Raw genomic sequence first — 22,912 nt, forward strand, 5'->3', positions numbered from 1 at the left:
ATCCAAATTCCTCACCCAATATTTCGGCGTTGAAAACCTTCTCTGCTTCTCCAGCAATGTTCTCCGCCCTGCAGATGTATCTCCGGGCGTCTTCCGTCGTGGTCTGACGAATGAGCAACGTCCATCCCTCGTTCTCCAAGATATGCTTGCTGCTGTTGCCTCTGATTGGTGCTTCCTCCTTGAACCATGTGACCCTGGGTAGCGGAATTCCGAAGGCCGGGCAGTTGAGGCGAAGGTCGTTTCCTGCCACAGTCTCCACTGCCTCTACTGTGCTGGGATCATCGACGGATGGGGGAACTGTTTGATTAGAAATCAATAGGAAAGTTCGAATGAGACCTTGACTATTTGAGGATACTGTGGGAAACGCCGATGGAACATCAGTGGCTGTGATATGACTACTCAAAACAGCGTATTACTATCAGGCATTGAAACATATCTGTAACTTTTGACAAAACAATACGTTACGTTCACAGAGATTTTGACCCTGCGAAATATAATATCTGTATTGTTTTGTCAATAATTAAACGTTCCAAAAACATACCTTTCTTGTTGTTTGATTCTGAATTTTGGAATATTGGCAGTCTCTTTGTTTTTGGATTACTGTCTAACTTTTCTTCTTTTTTTTAACTACCTAGTTCTGACCTTTTTGTTAGAGCACATGTTTACTTGGACACATATTGAAAGTTAACAGCCTTGCTACTTTCTCCGCAAAGTGAGAATTGGTTGTTGAATTAATTCCACAGCCGACACCTGAATGTCAATCTGTAAAGTTTGTTTCAAGAAACAAAAAATCCTCTCTGCATGGAAAGCAGTCATGCTGATGAATTTTAGTACGAGTCCACAAGGAATGTTGCTCTTACCCCATGTAAAACTTAGGCCGAACTGAATTGGTTTAAACGATGATTAACACGAGAAGGAAGGTTGCTCTTACCCCATGTAAAACTTAGGCCGAACTGAATTGGTTTACACGATGATTAACACAAGAAGGAAGGTTGCTCTTACCCCATGTAAAACTTAGGCCGAACTGAATTGGTTTAAACGATGATTAACACGAGAAGGAAGGTTGCTCTTACCCCATGTAAAACTTAGGCCGAACTGAATTGGTTTAAACGATGATTAACACAAGAAGGAAGGTTGCTCTTACCCCATGTAAAACTTAGGCCGAACTGAATTGGTTTACACGATGATTAACACAAGAAGGAAGGTTGCTCTTACCCCATGTAGAACTTAGGCCGAACTGAATTGGTTTAAACGATGATTAACACAAGAAGGAATGTTGCTCTTACCCCATGTAAAACTTAGGCCGAACTGAATTGGTTTAAACGATGATTAACACAAGAAGGAAGGTTGCTCTTACCCCATGTAAAACTTAGGCCGAACTGAATTGGTTTAAACGATGATCACGAGAAGGAAGGTTGCTCTTACCCCATGTAGAACTTAGGCCGAACTGAATTGGTTTAAACGATGATCACGAGAAGGAAGGTTGCTCTTACCCCATGTAGAACTTAGGCCGAACTGAATTGGTTTAAACGATGATCACGAGAAGGAAGGTTGCTCTTACCCCATGTAGAACTTAGGCCGAACTGAATTGGTTTAAACGATGATCACGAGAAGGAAGGTTGCTCTTACCCCATGTAGAACTTAGGCCGAACTGAATTGGTTTAAACGATGATTAACACGAGAAGGTTGCTCTTACCCCATGTAAAACTTAGGCCGAACCGAATTGGTTTAAACGATGATTAACACAAGAAGGAAGGTTGCTCTTACCCCATGTAGAACTTAGGCCGAACTGAATTGGTTTAAACGATGATTAACACAAGAAGGAAGGTTGCTCTTACCCCATGTAGAACTTAGGCCGAACTGAATTGGTTTAAACGATGATTAACACGAGAAGGAAGGTTGCTCTTACCCCATGTAAAACTTAGGCCGAACTGAATTGGTTTAAACGATGATTAACACAAGAAGGAATGTTGCTCTTACCCCATGTAAAACTTAGGCCGAACTGAATTGGTTTAAACGATGATTAACACGAGAAGGAAGGTTGCTCTTACCCCATGTAAAACTTAGGCCGAACTGAATTGGTTTAAACGATGATTAACACGAGAAGGAAGGTTGCTCTTACCCCATGTAGAACTTAGGCCGAACTGAATTGGTTTAAACGATGATTAACACAAGAAGGAAGGTTGCTCTTACCCCATGTAGAACTTAGGCCGAACTGAATTGGTTTAAACGATGATTAACACAAGAAGGAAGGTTGCTCTTACCCCATGTAGAACTTAGGCCGAACTGAATTGGTTTAAACGATGATTAACACGAGAAGGAAGGTTGCTCTTACCCCATGTAGAACTTAGGCCGAACTGAATTGGTTTAAACGATGATTAACACGAGAAGGAAGGTTGCTCTTACCCCATGTAGAACTTAGGCCGAACTTCTTCTTCTTCTTCTTCTGCGTTCGTGGGCTGAAACTCCCACGTACACTCGTGTTTTTGCACGAGTGGAATTTTACGTGTATGACCGTTTTTACCCCGCCATTTAGGCAGCCATACGCCGCTTTTGGAGGAAGCATGCTGGGTATTTTCGTGTTTCTATAACCCACCGAACTCTGACATGGATTACAGGATCTTTTTCGTGCGCACTTGGTCTTGTGCTTGCGTGTACACACGAAGGGGGATAAGCCACTAGCAGGTCTGCACATAAGTTGACCTGGGAGATCGGAAAAATCTCCACACTTAACCCACCAGGCGGCCGCGGCCGGGATTCGAACCCTCGACCTTCCGCTTTGGAGGCCGACGTCTTACCACCACGCCACAACGCCCGTCAGGCCGAACTGAATTGGTTTAAACGATGATTAACACGAGAAGGAAGGTTGGTCGGTTGGTTATTATTGTTTATTGTCTCTTCAACATTTTAATGATATTCGAGACCGATGCGAGAAAGAAGGTACCTAACTGAGAGAAAAAAAACATCCATAATGTAACAAGGTAAATATTTCACTAACCATAAACATCCAAATCAAAATCCTTGGCAACTTCCCCGGCAACGCTTTCTCCGATGCATGTGTAGCGGCCCCTGTCTATGATCCTGGCGCTGAGGACTTCCAGACGACGACCTTCAACCAGTAACCTCAAATTTGGGTCAAGGTCGACGGAGAGGGGTTCACCGTCCTTGAGCCAGTTGACGCGTGGAGGAGGTTTCCCAGTAACAGGACAATTGATGTAAATGGGTTGGCCCATAATCACCGACTGGTTAGATGGTGAGGCAGAATCTCCATCTATACTTGGAGGCACTGGAAAGAGAGAGGATGGAAGATTTAAATACAGGCTATAATGGCTATAAGCACATTTGTTTGTAAAACTTTCATACACAACCACTATCAATAAACTTGAAAATGAAAGCTTTCAGTGTTCACAATGAAAGGAAATGCTGAAGAAAACAAAACAATTACACAGATCAGCAAAACCATGAATCCAGCATTAAAAATCAAATCAGAAACAAAGAAAAGCTAACTGTAACATGAAAGGATAGACTTGGAAACCAGTATTACTGAACTTTTAAGACACCATTCAACACTCTGGAGAGAAAGTCAAAGTATCGATTGAACTAAACACAGGCAAGCAAGATCAGCCACACACTAGCAATCCAAACAACGAAGAGATCAAATTCTCACCTTGTACTTCCAGATCAAAGTCCTTATGCACCTCTCCTGCAACATTCTCCGCTATACATCTGTAGCGTGCTTCATCCCCCAGCTGGGCTTGTGTGATGGTGAGCAACCGCCCGTCATCCCTCACATAAACCCTCCGGCCAAGGTCACGTTCTGTCAAGGGCACGTTGTCCTTGTACCAGGTCATCACTGGTGGAGGGTCCGTCTCCATGGAAACGGGACAGGTCAAGGTCACAGTGTTGTTGATGATGACCTTGGGATTGTCAGGGTCATCGAGGCCATCTGGCTCTGTCAGCTTTGGTGGGACTGGTAGACACATTCAACAGAATTATTTGTCAATAATAAAGAGACCAGCCTTGTTGTCCGTGTGTCTGAATGCAAGTGTCTGATGGAGAGAGTAAGAAACAGATGAAAGAAGAAATAAAAGACAGTTCTTGTTTTGAAACTCAGTCTTATAAAACAAAAAATTCGCAAACACTGAAAGCAAACTACTTTTACTAGAAAAAAAATTTGTAATAAAAAGCACGTCAAGATTTAAGCACATACACACATGAGAGACATGGCTGAGCCCACCAGAGAAAATATCTAGCAAAGGCTGGGAGGCAGACAACAATGTATGACCTTTCGACCAAGTATCTACGACCCGCTTGTTCAGCCAACTACATGAGAGATCCCTCACTACATTTCAAGCCAGCATCTTCATCAAGAGTAAATGTAACCCTCCACCACGGAATGAGTCGCTTGTCACCAATATGCTCTACCAAGTAGTGAACTCCGTTTTACTTTACGAGTTATAAGCCTGTGAATGAGGTAACTCTCAAAATGTCGGTTCTGAGAAAAAGAGCCCCAAACAATTTTGACCTTACCCAGTCCTGTTTCCTTAGCAACCAGCTCATTGGCCAAGTATTTTTGGTCTAACCAATAGAAATTACACAGTTTGAAAGTCAGAACAAAGACCTTTCCATTAATGTGTGTATCGACGGGTCCATTTGAAGTTTTACAGGGCAATTGTTGGGTGAAAGTGCCTTTTTGGGGGACGCTACATCTCACAAAAAACGCATGGGTAGGGTGCTTCAAAATCGTTTTATTCAACTTTTAAGGCATTTTCAGCTTATTAGGTGATAGATGTGGGTAGAAAAGAGACCGAAGAATAACTTTGTAGGGAAATCTCAAAATTGATATCTGTCACCCCCTGGATGTGTCACAACCCGAATTTTTAGAGATGCAGAAGAAGCTAAAATAGGCTTTTGTACATAGACGAAATGATGTAATTGTTATATTTTGGAGTGTATATAATAATTGTGCTATTTGCAACACAAAGTATTGGAGTCCAAACACTATTGTGGAATGTATGCGGGTTGGTTTGAGGTGCGTTATGCCTGTAACATCGCATATGTTGCAAGGTAGTGTCCGAATCGTGGAACGGGCTATAGTCACCCGGCAACGCGCGGTGAACAAACCAGGTCAAGCTGCAGAAAACAAAAGTTTGCTAATATGTGTTGGGCACAGTAGTGCAAATTAAATAATGTTCATTTCACCTGGTAGGGTAATATAATGTAATGCATAAATTATATTATCGCGTATCTATAGGCTATTTAGCAAGTAAAGGAATTAATATAGTTCTAGGTCAGCGGTGTACGAATACACGTTGGCACCCCGTCAACGAAATAGGCCCGGTTTTGAGTTAGTACTACCCGTGAGAGACAACGGTACGGTCGCAGACGTATTGGCGGCGCGAGTGCTCGCATCACCCGGCGGTTGTAAGTTGAGCTTGTGTTATTGACTTGGCGGGTGAATTATTGTTTTCGTATTGCTGTGGCTGGGTAGATGTCGTTGTCTAATGTTTGTTTTGTTTGTGTTTACGTTTGGTATAGTTGTAATATTGTGGGACACGGTGAATGTAAGACATGTTATATCCGTGGGAATTTGCACGGGAAGGATAAGGATGACATCGACCGGTCCATTACAACATTCGTATAGAGTGCCTCGGGATATATATATTAATGCATGTCTGGAAGTGATATATGGTGAACGTTACAGTGGAATAATATGTGTGTAATTATTTGCATATAATTATTAAATATTCGTTCACATGGAAAAATCACATATTATTCAAGATGGCGGCCGACATCCCGACAACTTTAGTATACTTATAGTATGGATCATGTTGTGTTATATCTTCATATTATAGTGTGTAATAATATGCGGGGATGTACCATACCTGTGCAGGGATATGGGTTTTGCGACATGCAATCGTGGTCATGTAATGTAATGTTAAAGTTGGATACCACAATCTAACAGTGTACGTTTGTCCAGTTATTTGTAACATATCACATGGCGTATGTGGTCATGATAAAGACAATAAGTTTATAGGTTGAAGCGAACTATAAATATTATTGTAAAGCCCCGTTTTATAGCTAATGCATTAAATAATTATCCTTTTCCATATATGGTTGCCTGGTGTAATATTCGATCTTGATGTCCATCGGTATTATGCGCAAAGAGGTTGCATTACCGATGAGCACTAACACAACCATCGATACACGCCAGGTAGCTAGGGATGGTGTTGTTCAGTATTAACGTGCTGTTTTATTATATGCAGTTGGCCGGAGAGAACGGAGGAGGGACGTATGATTACGTGAAGGCGTTAAGACTGGACAGTGGGGACGCTATCGGAAGGTGACTGCGGTTCACAGTGACGCATGAAGTGCGACATGGGTCACTCCGACAAGAAGGTTCCACACAGAGTGTACGCGGGACCAACAGAAGACGGCAAGAGGAAGGGGTTTGGTCAGCTCTACAATTGCCTAGGAATCTGGGGAACAGATCTGAAGGATGGAGCTGGGGACGACGAGCTTAGGCAGTCGGGGACCTTTCTAGTGGGTCAGACTCAGGAAGCTGCGGCAGTCTGAGGAGGGAAGGACATATAAGGCCTTGGTGGGCGTTGTGTATCCCTAAAAAGCTAAGTACCCTGTCGCTGTTAAAGTATGTGTCTGTGTTCGTGTGATTTGGTGATGCAACATTATTGAGCGCCGGATACGAACAGACTATAGAACCAGGGGGGGTGTTTAGGACTGGAGTTCCAGTATATTTTCATGTGAATTCATGTGTTGTCAATGTTTGTAGTATTTGTATGTGTTACCCGTTAAATGTGTGGATGTTATGTGTATAAATTTGTGTTTATTATATAAAGCTTATAAGTTACATGTGGTTCCTTTAGTCTTTTTATACATAGTGACGTCTGTCTCCACTTGTAATCTTTCTTGGGTGTGCGTTGAGTGAATGAGTTGGGTGTTTGCGTGTGCTCCCAAGATTGCTCAATCTTGAGGGGATAAGCCGTCACGTGTCAATGGTGGAGATGCCGGGGACCCTGAGTGATATGCTTTCGAGGCGAAGCTCTAGGACCCTTTAGATTTTTTTTGTTTTGGAACCAAATTTGTTTTGTTGTTGTTGTGTTCGTTTGTGTTGGTGATATAGTTTGTTTGTGGTGTTTGTTGGTTTGTGTGAGGTAGTGAGTGACCGTTTGATTTGAAAGGGTGCGATTTGGACATCCCGTGGGTAGGTTGAAAGGGACTGGAAGGTGTTGAGTTTCTTGGCCACATAGGATTTATCTTTAGTCCATTCCGGTAAAGTCAGACGGCGCCACTGAAGCAGATCTAACTAGCAAATACGCAGGTATTCTATATTCGGATTTTGTTCAAGTAAAGTTTCATTCCGATATTGCGCTAAGGCGATGTGGCTATTGATTGTCGTGAAGTACAACCAAATTCCAATAACTTACGCGGGTTTTGTCCGATTTCTCGGTGATCTTCGGTACGTAGTTGTGACGGTTTCCTTTCGCGTGCATGCACAATTTTTTCAAGTGGTGCAGCGTTTTATCTAAAATGGCGACGGGAGGTGATGGAGTGGATTCTCCGGTGTCAGGGCGACTTAGGTCACAGGACGAGGCGACTGATAGTTTAACCGGATTAGTTCCATCTGAACTCATGAAGAAGGGGAGTCCATCGCGTACTACCAGAAGTTCATGAACTTAGGAACGCAGAGGGAGTTGAAGGGAGATAGTCTTCGAGCATTCGCCGAAACTAAGATAAAGGAGATAGAAGACGCGCGGGCCAACAAGGAGAGGTTGGGTTTAGAGAAGAAGAAATTGGCGATGGAGGAAAGGAAACTGGAAGAAGCACGGGTGGAAGCTCAGAAGCAACGCGAGTTCGAGGAGAGTAAAGCCCAGAAGCGACGCTGACTTCGTGAGTCGGGTTGTTATTGATATATAGTGTGCTCACTGTTGGTAGTTACCGTTAGTTCGAGCTGGTGATGGAGGTGTGTCACAACCCGAGTTTTTAGAGATGCAGACGAAGTTAAAATAGAATGTTGTACATGGACGAAATGATGTAATTGTTATATTTTGGAGTGTATATAATAATTGTGCTATTTGCAACACAAAGTATTGGAGTCCAAACACTATTGTGGAATGTATGCGGGTTGGTTTGAGGTGCGTTATGCCTGTAACATCGCATATGTTGCAAGGTAGTGTCCGAATCGTGGAACGGGCTATAGTCACCCGGCAACGCGCGGTGAACAAACCAGGTCAAGCTGCAGAAAACAAAAGTTTGCTAATATGTGTTGGGCACAGTAGTGCAAATTAAATAATGTTCATTTCACCGGGTAAGGTAATATAATGTAATGCATAAATTATATTATCGCGTATCTATAGGCTATTTAGCGAGTAAAGGAATTAATATAGTTCTAGGTCAGCGGTGTACGAATACACGTTGGCACCCCGTCAACGAAATAGGCCCGGTTTTGAGTTAGTACTACCCGTGAGAGACAACGGTACGGTCGCAGACGTATTGGCGGCGCGAGTGCTCGCATCACCCGGCGGTTGTAAGTTGAGCTTGTGTTATTGACTTGGCGGGTGAATTATTGTTTTCGTATTGCTGTGGCTGGGTAGATGTCGTTGTCTAATGTTTGTTTTGTTTGTGTTTACGTTTGGTATAGTTGTAATATTGTGGGACACGGTGAATGTAAGACATGTTATATCCGTGGGAATTTGCACGGGAAGGATAAGGATGACATCGACCGGTCCATTACAACATTCGTATAGAGTGCCTCGGGATATATATATTAATGCATGTCTGGAAGTGATATATGGTGAACGTTACAGTGGAATAATATGTGTGTAATTATTTGCATATAATTATTAAATATTCGTTCACATGGAAAAATCACATATTATTCAAGATGGCGGCCGACATCCCGACAACTTTAGTATACTTATAGTATGGATCATGTTGTGTTATATCTTCATATTATAGTGTGTAATAATATGCGGGGATGTACCATACCTGTGCAGGGATATGGGTTTTGCGACATGCAATCGTGGTCATGTAATGTAATGTTAAAGTTGGATACCACAATCTAACAGTGTACGTTTGTCCAGTTATTTGTAACATATCACATGGCGTATATGGTCATGATAAAGACAATAAGTTTATAGGTTGAAGCGAACTATAAATATTATTGTAAAGCCCCGTTTTATAGCTAATGCATTAAATAATTATCCTTTTCCATATATGGTTGCCTGGTGTAATATTCGATCTTGATGTCCATCGGTATTATGCGCAAAGAGGTTGCATTACCGATGAGCACTAACACAACCATCGATACACGCCAGGTAGCTAGGGATGGTGTTGTTCAGTATTAACGTGCTGTTTTATTATATGCAGTTGGCCGGAGAGAACGGAGGAGGGACGTATGATTACGTGAAGGCGTTAAGACTGGACAGTGGGGACGCTATCGGAAGGTGACTGCGGTTCACAGTGACGCATGAAGTGCGACATGGGTCACTCCGACAAGAAGGTTCCACACAGAGTGTACGCGGGACCAACAGAAGACGGCAAGAGGAAGGGGTTTGGTCAGCTCTACAATTGCCTAGGAATCTGGGGAACAGCTCTGAAGGATGGAGCTGGGGACGACGAGCTTAGGCAGTCGGGGACCTTTCTAGTGGGTCAGACTCAGGAAGCTGCGGCAGTCTGAGGAGGGAAGGACATATAAGGCCTTGGTGGGCGTTGTGTATCCCTAAAAAGCTAAGTACCCTGTCGCTGTTAAAGTATGTGTCTGTGTTCGTGTGATTTGGTGATGCAACATTATTGAGCGCCGGATACGAACAGACTATAGAACCAGGGGGGGTGTTTAGGACTGGAGTTCCAGTATAATTTCATGTGAATTCATGTGTTGTCAATGTTTGTAGTATTTGTATGTGTTACCCGTTAAATGTGTGGATGTTATGTGTATAAATTTGTGTTTATTATATAAAGCTTATAAGTTACATGTGGTTCCTTTAGTCTTTTTATACATAGTGACGTCTGTCTCCACTTGTAATCTTTCTTGGGTGTGCGTTGAGTGAATGAGTTGGGTGTTTGCGTGTGCTCCCAAGATTGCTCAATCTTGAGGGGATAAGCCGTCACGTGTCAGGATGTATATTGGTTCTAGCCCAGAACCGCGCGTGGTGACAAGCGACTCATTCCGTGGTGGAGGGTCACAAATTATTCACACTACTACTTCCACTTACCCAGAACCTTGAGGTCCACAACGTGCGATACATTTCCCGCCACGTTTCTGGCCAGGCACCTGTAGGCTCCGGAATCCTCAGCCTCGGTGTCGTCAATTTCCAACGACCCGTCGTCAAGGACCTTGACCCCTAGCTCGCTGCCGGTGAGAGGGACACCATTCTTGGTCCACACGATGCGAGGGCGAGGCGAGCCTTCTGCAGGGCATGGCAAGATGACGGGGTTGCGTTCCACAACCTCTGTGTATTCTGGCAGCGTTGTTGGAATTCTGGGTGGTGCTGGAAAGAACCAGGCTTGAACTTTTAAGTTTCTTTTTCAGCACTAATTTTTTTCGTTTTTTTCCGAGTAAGTTGTGTTGTCGGTGTTGTTGTTGTTATTGTGTGTTTGTGTGTTTGTGTGTTTGTGTGTTTTTGTGTGTATGTGTGTGTATGTGTGTGTGTGTGTGTTTGTGTGTTTTTGTGTGTATGTGTGTGTATGTGTGTGTGTGTGTGTGTGTGTGTGTGTGTGTGTGTGTGTGTGTGTGCGTGCGTGCCTGGGTGCGTGTGTGTGTATTTGCATCTTCCATGCAAACTTTCACCAGCAAGCTTTTGAGAATTTGAATTACTCCCTCTCACCATGAACAGTCAGTCGCATGTTGCGAGATTCTTCTCCAGCAGGATTGGTGGCAGTGCACGTGTACTCTCCAGCGTCTGTCAGCCTTGCCGCCTCAATCGCTAACGTGCCCCCTTCGCCGACATAATAACCTCGCTCCGTGTCTGAGGGGTCAAAGATGACGCCGTCCTTGCGCCAAGAGATTCTGGGGAATGGGTCGCCCGCGGCCTCACAGGCTAGGATGACAGGCTTGCCTTGCAGGACTGTGATTTCCGCTTCACCTGGCGCTATGCTGGGCGTGACTGCAAAAGGAAAGTATGGCAGTTAGCAAAACTGTAAGTACAACAATGCTACAGACTACCGATTTCACTTTAGGCATCAAGACTCAGGCAGAATTAAGGTTTCTTCTTCTTCGTTCATGGGCTGAAACTCCCACATTCACTCATGTTTTAGCACAAGTGGATTTTTACGTGTATGACCATTTTTACCCCGCCATTCGGGCAGCATACGCCGATTTCGGGGGAAGAATCCTGGGTATTTTCGTGTTTCTATAATCCACCGAACTCTGACATGGATTATAGGATCTTTTCCGTGCGCACCAAGTCTTGGTCTTGTGCTTGCGTGTACACACGAAGGGGGATAAGGCACTAGCAGGTCTGCACATAAGTTGACCTGGGAGATCGGAAAAATCTCCACCCTGAACCCACCAGGCGGCAGCGGCCGGGATTTGAACTCAAGACCTTCCGATTAGGGGGCAGATGACTTACCCCCACGCCACTGCGCCCGTCAACTTAAGGTTTCAATTGTGAACACCTTTTCTACAGATATAATACTCACTGTAGACAATAAGAGTGTTGACTTTGGTCACATTGCCGGCTGTGTTGGAGGCAATACACTCATAAATGGCCTTGTCTTCAACACGAGCGCCCTGAATGTACAGGCCGGAATCCTGCATCTGGAACCGTCGTGACCGCGGAACAAAGGGAGAGAAGTTCTGGCGCCACTGAACGACGGGGCGAGGAATGCCAGACACTTCACAGGGCAGCAGGATATTTTCCCCTTGCAACACTTCAAACTTTTCGTTTTCTGCACCACTCAGTTGAGGACCCACTGAAATAGAAAGGAGGAACGCACTTAGGACAAATGTTGAAAAAGTTCAACTCAAATCAAGTAAAGCGTTATCACAATTTTCCTATTCAAAAATATTCTCGTTTCCACTACTGAACACCGTCAAAGTGACTCAGCAGAAGTGCAGTGTCATCTTCCGAGGGTAACCTACCGCAACGACCCGACATCCCTCCCTGGAGCGTCTGTAAAAACGACAAGTCTGGCAGCGGAACGACATTCAGATGTGGATGGAGCAGTGAGTGTAGGGACGGGGCGGCGTGAGAGCACAGCGGAACAAGGAACAGGTGTAAGGGAGAAGAAAAAAAATTAAATAAAATAAAAATCGCGTTTCTCTTACAGTGCACTGAGATTCTTTACCATGGCAGTGAAATAAGTTGTGCACAGCATGAACCAAATAAGGAAGAATAATCTGAACAGTATCAAGAAAACTCTCTAACTTTGAACTTTCATAGAAAAAAAGCCCAATTTTCATTCCTAAAACATGAAGATGTTGATTTTTGTCGTACAACTCTCAAACACAAAAGTCTTACAGAATATAGTATATTTTATGACCCAAGGTTGGGAATTCATACTGAAATTCTTACCCTGGACAAAGAGATACATGTCCTTCTCCACCTCCCCGGCAACATTATTGGCAACACACTTGTATCCCGCAGTATCCCGAGGATCTGCTGAAAATATTTCCAGGCTGCCATCTTGTCGCACGAAGTAGTGCACATCCACTGGCGAGATGGGGTTACCGTCCTTGAACCAGTTGAAGCTGGGCGGGGGGTCACCCTCAACTTTGCAGGGCAACACGATCCCACGACCTTGAGTCACTGTGAAGTTTCGACGACGGTCAACCTCACTGGCCTGGCTCAGCTTGGGGGGAACTGTTAGAAAACAATGGAAATTATTTTAATTATGATCAAGCAATCACGTTTAGACTCTCTCAGGCGCATTTTCAACCTGTGTTGACAGTATCCCTCTCTCTCAGTACAACTGTATATGTTATTACTCATGCTGTAAGGGAAGTGCTATATCAATGAGCTAGTGGTAGTAGCAGTAGTAGTATGACATTATTCACTGCAATGATGAAAATGAAATTCTTTCTTCCAAAAGTAATTTTTAGACCAGTCTCGCACACCTTCCATTGTGGTGCTGGTTGTTTTCATAGTTCAAAGCTCCTCACTTTCAACAAATTGCCTCAATGCATTCAGATAAGTAAAACCAAAAAAGCATATATATATCGGCAGCATACAGCTACTTAAAGGCTGCCATATTCGTAGCGTTCATTAATTAACTAATTAAATAGGACTATATGTCAGCCTTTAACATACCCCTTGTGTAAACAATAAAGGCTCTGTTGTTTCTGAGCTGGTTTAACTAACTAACTAGGGGTCCTTAATGTCCTCACAGGAAATTTTCCTTTTGGGGACATGAGTTGATGATACGCTAAAAGGCTGGTAAAAGTAAGGACGAGGGGAGGACGACCGGGTGGGTAAGAGTGATGATGATACGCTAAAAGGCTGGTAAAAGTAAGGACGAGGGGAGGACGACCGGGTGGGTAAGAGTGATGATGATACGCTAAAAGGCTGGTAAAAGTAAGGACGAGGGGAGGACGACCGGGTGGGTAAGAGTGATGATGATACGCTAAAAGGCTGGTAAAAGTAAGGACGAGGGGAGGACGACCGGGTGGGTAAGAGTGATGATGATACGCTAAAAGGCTGGTAAAAGTAAGGACGAGGGGAGGACGACCGGGTGGGTAAGAGTGATGATGATACGCTAAAAGGCTGGTAAAAGTAAGGACGAGGGGAGGACGACCGGGTGGGTAAGAGTGATGATGATACGTTAAAAGGCTGGTAAAAGTAAGGACGAGGGGAGGACGACCGGGTGGGTAAGAGTGATGATGATACGCTAAAAGGCTGGTAAAAGTAAGGACGAGGGGAGGACGACCGGGTGGGTAAGAGTGATGATGAGAAAAGTTTGTTAAAAAGTGTCAGTTCTTTAGCTACGCAATATAATTTTTGTTGGTTTGGGTTAGAACCCAGTGTCTTCAAAAGCGCTGGGGGTATGGGATTTTAAAAGAATATGTTTATTTTCGAAAAAGATTCTTTATAAAAAGGGATACAATTTCAGAGTTTAATTAAAATCAAAGCTGTGAAATTGTATCAACCGTTCATTTAAATTCTATAATAACTCTGACAGGGAGTTGTGCTGCTCTTACCTAGGCCTTTTTTCCCCTCTGGGTCAACCACAGCCTGCTTCTTCCTTAGCTTATGAAAAAAATAATAATTTGACCATCACTACTACATTGGTCCCTGCAATGTGAGGCCCCTCCGATGAGAGGACACTTGCCTAGTAATGTGACAGAAATATACCTGTTATCAAAGGTCACCAGCAACAAAGGAACACTTTTGGCTGGTCCAAAGGGTGTCCTTTCATCACAGGTACAGTGGAACCCCCTTTTAAGACCCCCAATTTAAGACTCCCTCCTTTTCAAGACCTTGTTTGATCAAACTTTTTGTTCATAGTCTCTGTAAAAGTATCCCCATTTTAAGACTCCCTCCTTTTTGAGGCCCAATTTTCTCAGATTTTTGGAGGTCTTAAAATGTGGGTTTGACTGTATCACTGTATGGTAGCTGTTCCTCACCCAAGACGTCCACGTTGATGATGTAGGTTTCGTTTCCACCGATGTTGCTGGCGACACACTGGTACTCTCCATCATCCTCCTTCCGGGCGTCTTGAATCACCAGGTTCCCCGCTGACCTCAGCCTGACCCGCTGCGTCTGCTGCAGTCGCTGACCCTTGCGTTGCCACGACAGCGTGGGAGTGGGTTTCCCCAGCAACACAACACACTCCAACTCTGCCGTCTCCCCAGCGACGACCTTGACGAAGGGGTAGGTGTAGGCGATGAGCGGCCGCACTGCAAAAATAAAGGTGAACATTTTGTCCTGAGAAATTAAAAATGGTTTCTTTTCAAGTACAGTGGAACCCCCCTTTTAAGACCCCCCAATTTAAGACTCCCTCCTTTTTAAGACCTTGTTTTCTCAGACTTTCTGTTCATAACCTCTGTAAAATTACCCCCATTTTAAGACTCCCTCCTTTTTAAGACCCGATTTTCTCAGATTTTTGGAGGTCTTAAAAGGGGGGTTCCACTGTAACTGTGTAATGTCTTCTTCACTGTTGACATGAATATGATCCTGACAAGGTAGACCTCTTCAGGCAGTTGTAAAAAAGATTGTGCTAAAAAATATTTTTACAAAATACCTGTTTTGTTTGTTGTTTCAGGTTTTCTTGTCTTTAATAGCCACCTTTGTGTGAATTTCTCTCTTCTCAAGTTAAAACACACACAAACACAAGGTCTTCTTTACTTGCAATCAAGCACAATGATCTGCACGTTACTGCCAAGGTGTTCCAAAAACCTCACCCAAACATTAATCTTTGCAGGAGCAGGGCATCTGAGGACAACAACCTACAGCTAACAGAAACAGCCTTCACAATTTAAGGGTAGGCACTAGTGTTAACAATGATTTTTTTGTGTTTCATAACTCTTGAGTCCATTTTTTTCTCAGAATTAAAGTCTTCAGTCCATCTCCTGAGAGAAAAAAAAGTAAGTTAAAGACAAAACTGACCGATGCCAGTGACGCTGACGAAGGCAGATGCGTCCGTTTTGCCGAATGGGTTCTCTGCCACACAGGTGTACATTCCTTCGTCCTCAGGCCTGATGTCTGCACACACAAACAAGAACAAGCCATGCAACTCAGCTTGGCATGAACACAACCTGGACTTGATAGCTTGTGAATCTTCAGCCATATGAAAAGTATCCACAAATACCTGAAGTTTACAAGTAAAACTTCTTACGTCCACTGTGCAGTAAATACTGGACAGCCCTTTTTATTTAACCTTGATGTGTTATTAAGCACTTTGTGAGAACTGCAACACGCATGCATGTCGGCGTGCGCATACACTCTCTATCTTGCTCACGCACACACACACATACACACTACCTCTCTATTTCTCACTCTCTCTTGCTCACTCACACACACACACACACACACACACACACACACACACACACACACACACACACACACACACACACACACTCTCTCTCTCACTCTCTTGCTCACTCACTCACACTCACACACACACACTCACACACTCTCTCTCTGTGTCTTACTCTCTTGCTCACACATACACACACACTCTCTCTAGCTCACTCACACACACACACACACACACACAAATACACACATGCACAAACACACACACACTCTCTCTGTGTATTTCTACCTCTCTCCCTCCCTCTATGCAACTCTGACCTGCGATGGCGAGTTCTCCAGTCGGCTGCTGTTGCAACCTGCGGTTGGTAGCCAAAGGTCGACCGTCACTGCGGCGCCAGCTGATCTTTGGTGGCGGCATGCCAAGTGCACGGCAAGGTAGAGTGCCGTTTCCTTCAATGTCGATGCCAACGTTGGTGGGTGGCTCCGTTATTTGTGGAGGAGCTGCGAATGTAGATAACATGGACACACAAATATGAAAACACAATCCATAAATCTTTTCTATAGCAAATTCCTGCCACAATTTCCTATCATTATAATGTAGAATTCTTCAAATCTTAAATTTTTAGATGTTGAAATTAGCCAAACACTGTTCACCCAGATAGTTTATCATACTATATTTAGCCCAACCTTTGAAAAACAAACTTCTTGCAGCAAATATCAGCATCTACACAGCAGCTCAAATGTGACACTTGGACAAGAAGGACATATCTTCTACTGTTCACTGTGTCCCAGTCTGTACTGTAGTACATCAACCTTAAAATGTTTGATTGCCATACTCTATCCATAATACCGCTTGTCACACAGAAAAATAGACCCGATTGGTATTCAAAGCGCTCGTAAGCTCTCGCAAACTTCAGAGTATAGCAAAGCATGTGGCACAGCGATCTCGCGCGAGCTGTAAAAGCTGAGGTTCGAAGTTCTCGTGACGTTCAAAGGATAACAAAGCGTGTCTCGCGGATATCTCGCAAGAGCTGCTCAGATACCGAAAAGGTCTATTGTGAAACAAAACATAACAAGAAATTCCTCCGATAGGAACTACACCCCCGTCAAAGGGAAATAACCTTCTCAGTTGGTGGCAGTGAGAATGGTTATTTCCCTTTGACCAACGGGGGTGTCCGTCTATACCAGGCCTTGTATCATTTTAATCCACCAATAACTCCCTAACCGTGTGTTTGACTGGTCCCAATTTTTGTAAGGACCGTCTCAGGAATGTATAGAACCTGTTCACCAAGTTTGGTGACGATCGGTCCGTTCATTCTTGAGATCTACTTGCGAACACAAACACATCGAGTGAAACCTATACACACCCCTATACCGGGGGTGTAAAAACCAATCACCAATCATCTAACATCTTTCAACCAGAGCAAACACCCAATCAAAACAGGACTTACATCCCACCTCCAGGTTGACTGTGGCCGAGTCCGTACCAGCGTCGTTTGTCGCCACACACTTGTAAGCTCCTGCATCCGAGTTTTGGATGTTGTCGATTATCAGCTCGCCGTTGCGTCGCACTTGAACGTTGTAAGCCGTCTGCAACTGAACATGCCATCAAATATGTTAGAGATTTCATAACTTCTGCCCCCTTACCTGACAGCCTAGAGGACACATCAAAAGTCAACAAGACTCCAGTGTTGTGCAAGTGATTCACACTTTGTTGTACATGCTCAGAAAGAGAGATAAAGTTGGGGGAGTAAGGAATTTCAACCAAATAAATCAGGAGGAGAGTGGGGTTAATTCAATTGCAGAAAAAAATGTGAATATTCACACAAAAGTCAAGAAATTCAACACAAAATGTAACCAAAACAAGAAGAGCAAACGCTCGATCGAGTCACTTTCGCAGTTCTGAATATTATATGAGGCATCAGATGGACAGGAAGAAATTGCTATTCACAACACAATACAGATGTAAATAATTTGATGTAAAGAATAATCCTATAAAGTTTGAATCAAATCCGATGAATAGTTTCAGAGATATGATATTTCAATTTTTTTCCTTCAAGACATACCTGTGACCTTGAAAAAGGTCAAAGGTCACCAAAGCAGACGTCAAAGTGTAGAGGTCACTGGGAGTCACGTTCACATAAAATTTGAGCCCGGTCACTTTTATAGTTTCCGAGAAAAGCCCAACGTTAAGTTGTGTGTTGCCGAACAGAAAAGGCTAGTTATCTCCCTTGTTTTTCTGATAACGTTCGTAAAAGGCTACAGATGTAAATACTTTGATGTAAAGAATAATCCTACAAAGTTTCAATCACATCCGATGAACTTTGTCAAAGATATAAAATGTCTAATTTTTCCTTTGACGCTGACCTGTGACCTTGAAAAAGGTCAAAGGTCAACGAAACCATCGTTAAAGTGTAGAGGTCATTGGAGGTCACGACTAAACAAAATATGAGCCCGATCGCTTTGATAGTTTCCGAGAGAAGTCCAACGTTAAGGTGGTGTCTACGGACGGCCGGCCGGACGGCCGGCCGGACAGACTAACACTGACCGATTACATAGAGTCACTTTTTCTCAAGTGACTCAAAAACCATAAAAAGTAAAGGCATTTGCAGGTCATTTTTCACCTGAAGCAAAGACGTTTTTAGTTCACCCCAAAAGCAAACAAACGACAGAACCTCAAACTGCAACTTTCAGTGAAAACCAGCCAGCAACAAGTCAAAAGAGAAAGAAACAAAAACCAACTCCAGAACAATTTACACAGCAAACAGTTGTCAGCTGCTTGATACCTCTACTGTGGATGGTCTTCTGCGTCGGTCTACCTGTGATACAACACAACACCATCACTACACAATCATGTAAATGGTCTACTTTAAACACTGACATAAGGGCGGGGATGTAGCTCAGTCGGTAGCGCGCTGGATTTGTATTCAGTTGGCCGCTGTCAGCGTGAGTTCGTCCCCACGTTCGGCGAGAGATTTATTTCTCAGAGTCAACTTTGTGTGCAGACTCTCCTCGGTGTCCGAACACCCCCGTGTGTACACGCAAGCACAAGACCAAGTGCGCACGAAAAAGATCCTGTAATCCATGTCAGAGTTCGGTGGGTTATAGAAACACGAACATACCCAGCATGCTTCCTCCGAAAGCGGCGTATGGCTGCCTAAATGGCAGGGTAAAAACGGTCATACACGTAAAATTCCACTCGTGCAAAACACGTGTGTACGTGGGAGTTTCAGCCCACGAACGCAGAAGAAGAACACTGACATAGATAGACAATGTTGGGAAGTAACTGTCAGGGTTTTTGTGGCCTGTGGAAGAGTTGCATTCCTTGAAGGTGGTGCAAGCTGTGCTATATATATATATATAGCTCTGTGGGAATTGCCAGTGAAAACACTTTTACATTGTGAATACAAGCTGCCCACGTGTCCTCACACAATAAACCCACATGACAGTCGTTCCACATGTTCTTGTCCTACAGCAAATGACAGACTGAGAACAAGTAAAATTGACAGAAAATTGCAAAACAGTACATTTGACGCAAAGCAAGTGATGACAAGCCCCATGATTTTTATTATTATTTGACCAAACAATTTCCAGTTCAGCTTGGTATATCTCGAGACTGGGTGACACTTAGTCAGAGCTGCCTGCTTGTTATCTTTTTATCTTGTCATTATCATTTATATATTAACACCAGATTGTTGAACAAAATTTTTTCATCCACTTACAGTGGAGCCATTTGGAAAGTATGAACGTCAAGATGCAAAAACCTTGGCATTGTAGTACGTACACAACACTGGACCTTACCATTCTATCTGAGCGATACCAGGTGATGTTAGGTGTAGGAATTCCTTCGGCAATGCAGCGCAACCGAGCACGGTCGCCCACAGCAACCAGAAGTCGGCGCTCATATTCGCGAATCTTTGGACCCTCTGGAAATGACAATCACAAGGTCAGAGAGAAACAAATCTCAACAGCAACTACGAATCAAGCCAATTGAATCAGCAAAAAATCGGCATCCAGTCAGAAAGTGTCAAGAAAAAAAACCAGTCTGAAAGAAGCAAATCCAAAAACATCAAACACACATGAAAAACTTATATAATTAGTACAAGCATGCAACCAAGCACACCCTGTTGAACCAAACAAATAAATAACCAAGTAAACAAAACAAAAAAACACAAAACAAGAAGGGCAAAGCCCATACGACTCACATGCTTTACACATTTTTCCTACCAAAATACATGTGACCTTGACCCAAGGTCAAGGTCATCCAAGGTCATGCAACACAAAGCTGTTAATTCAAGACATAGGAAGTACAATGGTGCTTATTGGCTCTTTCTACCATGAGATATGGTCACTTTTAGTGGTTCACTACCTTATTTTGGTCACATTTCATAAGGGTCAAAGTGACCTTGACCTTGATCATATGTGACCAAATGTGTCTCATGATGAAAGCATAACATGTGCCCCACATAATTTTTAAGTTTGAAACAGTTATCTTCCATAGTTCAGGGTCAAGGTCACTTCAAAATATGTATACAATCCAACTTTGAAGAGCTCCTGTGACCTTGACCTTGAAGCAAGGTAAACCAAACTGGTATCAAAAGATGGGGCTTACTTTGCCCTATATATCATATATAGGTGAGGTATTGAATCTCAAAAACTTCAGAGAAAATGTGAAAAATGTGAAAAATAGCTGTTTTTTAGGCAACATTTATGGCCCCTGCGACCTTGACCTTGAAGCAAGGTCAAGATGCTATGTATGTTTTTTGGGGCCTTGTCATCATACACCATCTTGCCAAATTTGGTACTGATAGACTGAATAGTGTCCAAGAAATATCCAACGTTAAAGTTTTCCGGACGGACGGACGGACGGACGGACGACTCGGGTGAGTACATAGACTCACTTTTGCTTCGCATGTGAGTCAAAAAACCACAAACAATCTAACACAACCAAACAAACAAAGTATAAAAAGTACGACTGTCATAACAAAAGCAAGACTGACCAATGAACACAAGAGTGCCATAAGAGTAGTCCTCCCCTGCCTCGTTGGAGGCGACGCACTGGTACTTCCCCTCATCCGATTGCTGCAGGTTGCTGATGGAGAGTTCTCCACCCTTGATAGAAAAACGTTGGCTGGGGATCATGATGCGATTGTTGCGTTGCCATAGAAATCGCGGCATGGGATGGCCTCCGCCCTGGCAGGAGAAGTTACGCGTGGATCCCAGCACAAAGGTTTGCTCACCCGGGAACACTTGTGATACAGGTCGCACTGAAAAATGAGAAAACGGTCAATGTGTTTCCTGAGCAGTGAACAGTAGAAGAAAATTGTTTCCTAAATGTAATTCTAACAAGCTAACAAGCATACCATGCATGCTTTATTCATTTTACTACGTAACCCCGTAGAGTTTGGTAATCGTTCCGGCATCCTGATAGCTGCCCAAGAGTCCCTTTCTATACTACTGGAATATTATCTGCGCTTAATGTTTTAGCTCAGCGTCTTGCAAATACAGGGCTCATTGGAAAGTGAGATTGCTCCGTTACTTAGCTTGAAGACAACAGCGACAATCTTAAAAATACAAATAAATCTATGTCAGGTCCAGCAAAAAAGTTTGCTCAGTTGGAAACGCTTGCAATGTAGGCTGCACTGTAATATGAGATTCACTGTTCCCTTCCAGTCCCTGTGTATTCACTCATCCCCACACAGCTGCAAAAAGAAACAAGCAACAAACAAATCAAGCAAGCTATGCGGGGACAACAGTTTTCATAAAGTAACTCAGAGACACCTATTTACCTTGAATTCTGAGGGAAATAGTTTCCTTGGTGGAGCCACCCTCATTAGACGCTTCACAGTGGTAAAGTCCTTCATCAGTCGACTCAACGTCTCTGTCGACAAAAGACAAAGCAATGAAGTTTCAATGTGAACCGTGATGCAGTTGACAGCTCAAAATTAAAACTGTAACACCACATGCACAAGCTTTCAGTTACAGACCAACCAACCCTGGGGCCCGCCTCTCAAGAACAACTATACCTGCCTACAGCAAGCCCAAAGGATCCGTGACAAACTTTTTATCTCAATACAATTCACATTACCATACAACCATCTGTCTTTAACAAGCCCTTTTGGTTTGTCTCTTGGGTGGTGGTTATAAACAAGTTCCACTGTACTATTGCGACAGGGAGACTAATGCATCACCCTTCACAGCACGGTCTCGAATAGCAGCTAGCATCTGCTGAAGGGACATTAAACTCCAAAAACCAACCAACCAACCCTTCACAGCAGACTCTCTGCAGAGTTGTCTGCTGGCCTCAACGGCTTGAGCATGGGCTATTTATAGTAGAACGACATTTCTTGTACATCAGTCGTCGGTTATAGACACCTGTGAATTGTAGAGTTGTGATTGTGATGGGGTCTGGCTGCTGCTGTCTCCTTGTATGCTCTGGGGAACCTTTGTGTACCCGTAGCAGTTTTTGTAGAGCTAAGAATTTAGCTCTAAAATCTCAATCCTGTTTGAATAGCTTTCCCTCCAAAGGTGATTGTTGTGCTTCGGGCACTCAGTTACACAGTCACATGTGTATGTACCAACGTCACTCTCACCTTATGATAAGAGAACCATTGTTGTACTGTTGTAAGCGTGGCTGACGTCTAGGGTCTCGGCGAGACTCAAGCAAGATATCCCCTCGTCTCTCCGACCGCACGCTTTTGATCACTCCGAGCCGTCGGCCTTGACCTTTCTTCGTCCAAGTCATGTTGTATGCCACCTGGCTGTAAGCCACGCAGGTCAACACGGCCGTATCCCCCGGCAACACGGAGATGTTGGCGGGAGGAACAATCACTGGCGGAGGGTCTGGTAAGAGAAAATAATAAAAAAAATATCATTGTCATTGGTTTCAACAAGATTTTACTCAATTACCTGTCCATTTTTCTGTATAAGTTTACACAATAGACATGTCTTGTGTTTGTATAGCAAGCAACGGGCGC

The 22,912-nt window shown here is 43.6% G+C and overlaps 1 protein-coding gene across 2 annotated transcripts in view; it reads right to left on the reverse strand.

The window, feature by feature from the left end:
* The window catches only part of LOC138948937 (hemicentin-1-like), a 169,177-nt gene that overhangs the window by 86,797 nt on the left and 59,468 nt on the right, over positions 1-22,912 (reverse strand). For both annotated transcript variants that reach the window (XM_070320602.1, XM_070320603.1), the window contains exons 10-24: positions 22,529-22,778; positions 21,725-21,816; positions 20,936-21,202; positions 19,737-19,861; positions 17,387-17,531; positions 16,254-16,436; positions 15,564-15,659; positions 14,582-14,854; positions 12,534-12,821; positions 11,659-11,931; positions 10,845-11,123; positions 10,233-10,508; positions 3,668-3,970; positions 2,999-3,286; positions 16-297 (exon numbers count right to left, since the gene is read on the reverse strand). In XM_070320602.1, the coding sequence (XP_070176703.1) occupies positions 16-297; positions 2,999-3,286; positions 3,668-3,970; positions 10,233-10,508; positions 10,845-11,123; positions 11,659-11,931; positions 12,534-12,821; positions 14,582-14,854; positions 15,564-15,659; positions 16,254-16,436; positions 17,387-17,531; positions 19,737-19,861; positions 20,936-21,202; positions 21,725-21,816; positions 22,529-22,778 (3,420 nt within the window). The remainder of the gene's footprint in view (positions 1-15; positions 298-2,998; positions 3,287-3,667; positions 3,971-10,232; positions 10,509-10,844; positions 11,124-11,658; positions 11,932-12,533; positions 12,822-14,581; positions 14,855-15,563; positions 15,660-16,253; positions 16,437-17,386; positions 17,532-19,736; positions 19,862-20,935; positions 21,203-21,724; positions 21,817-22,528; positions 22,779-22,912) is intronic.

Source organism: Littorina saxatilis, linkage group LG15 (genome assembly GCF_037325665.1).
Source record: "Littorina saxatilis isolate snail1 linkage group LG15, US_GU_Lsax_2.0, whole genome shotgun sequence".
Classification (NCBI taxonomy): domain Eukaryota; kingdom Metazoa; phylum Mollusca; class Gastropoda; order Littorinimorpha; family Littorinidae; genus Littorina; species Littorina saxatilis.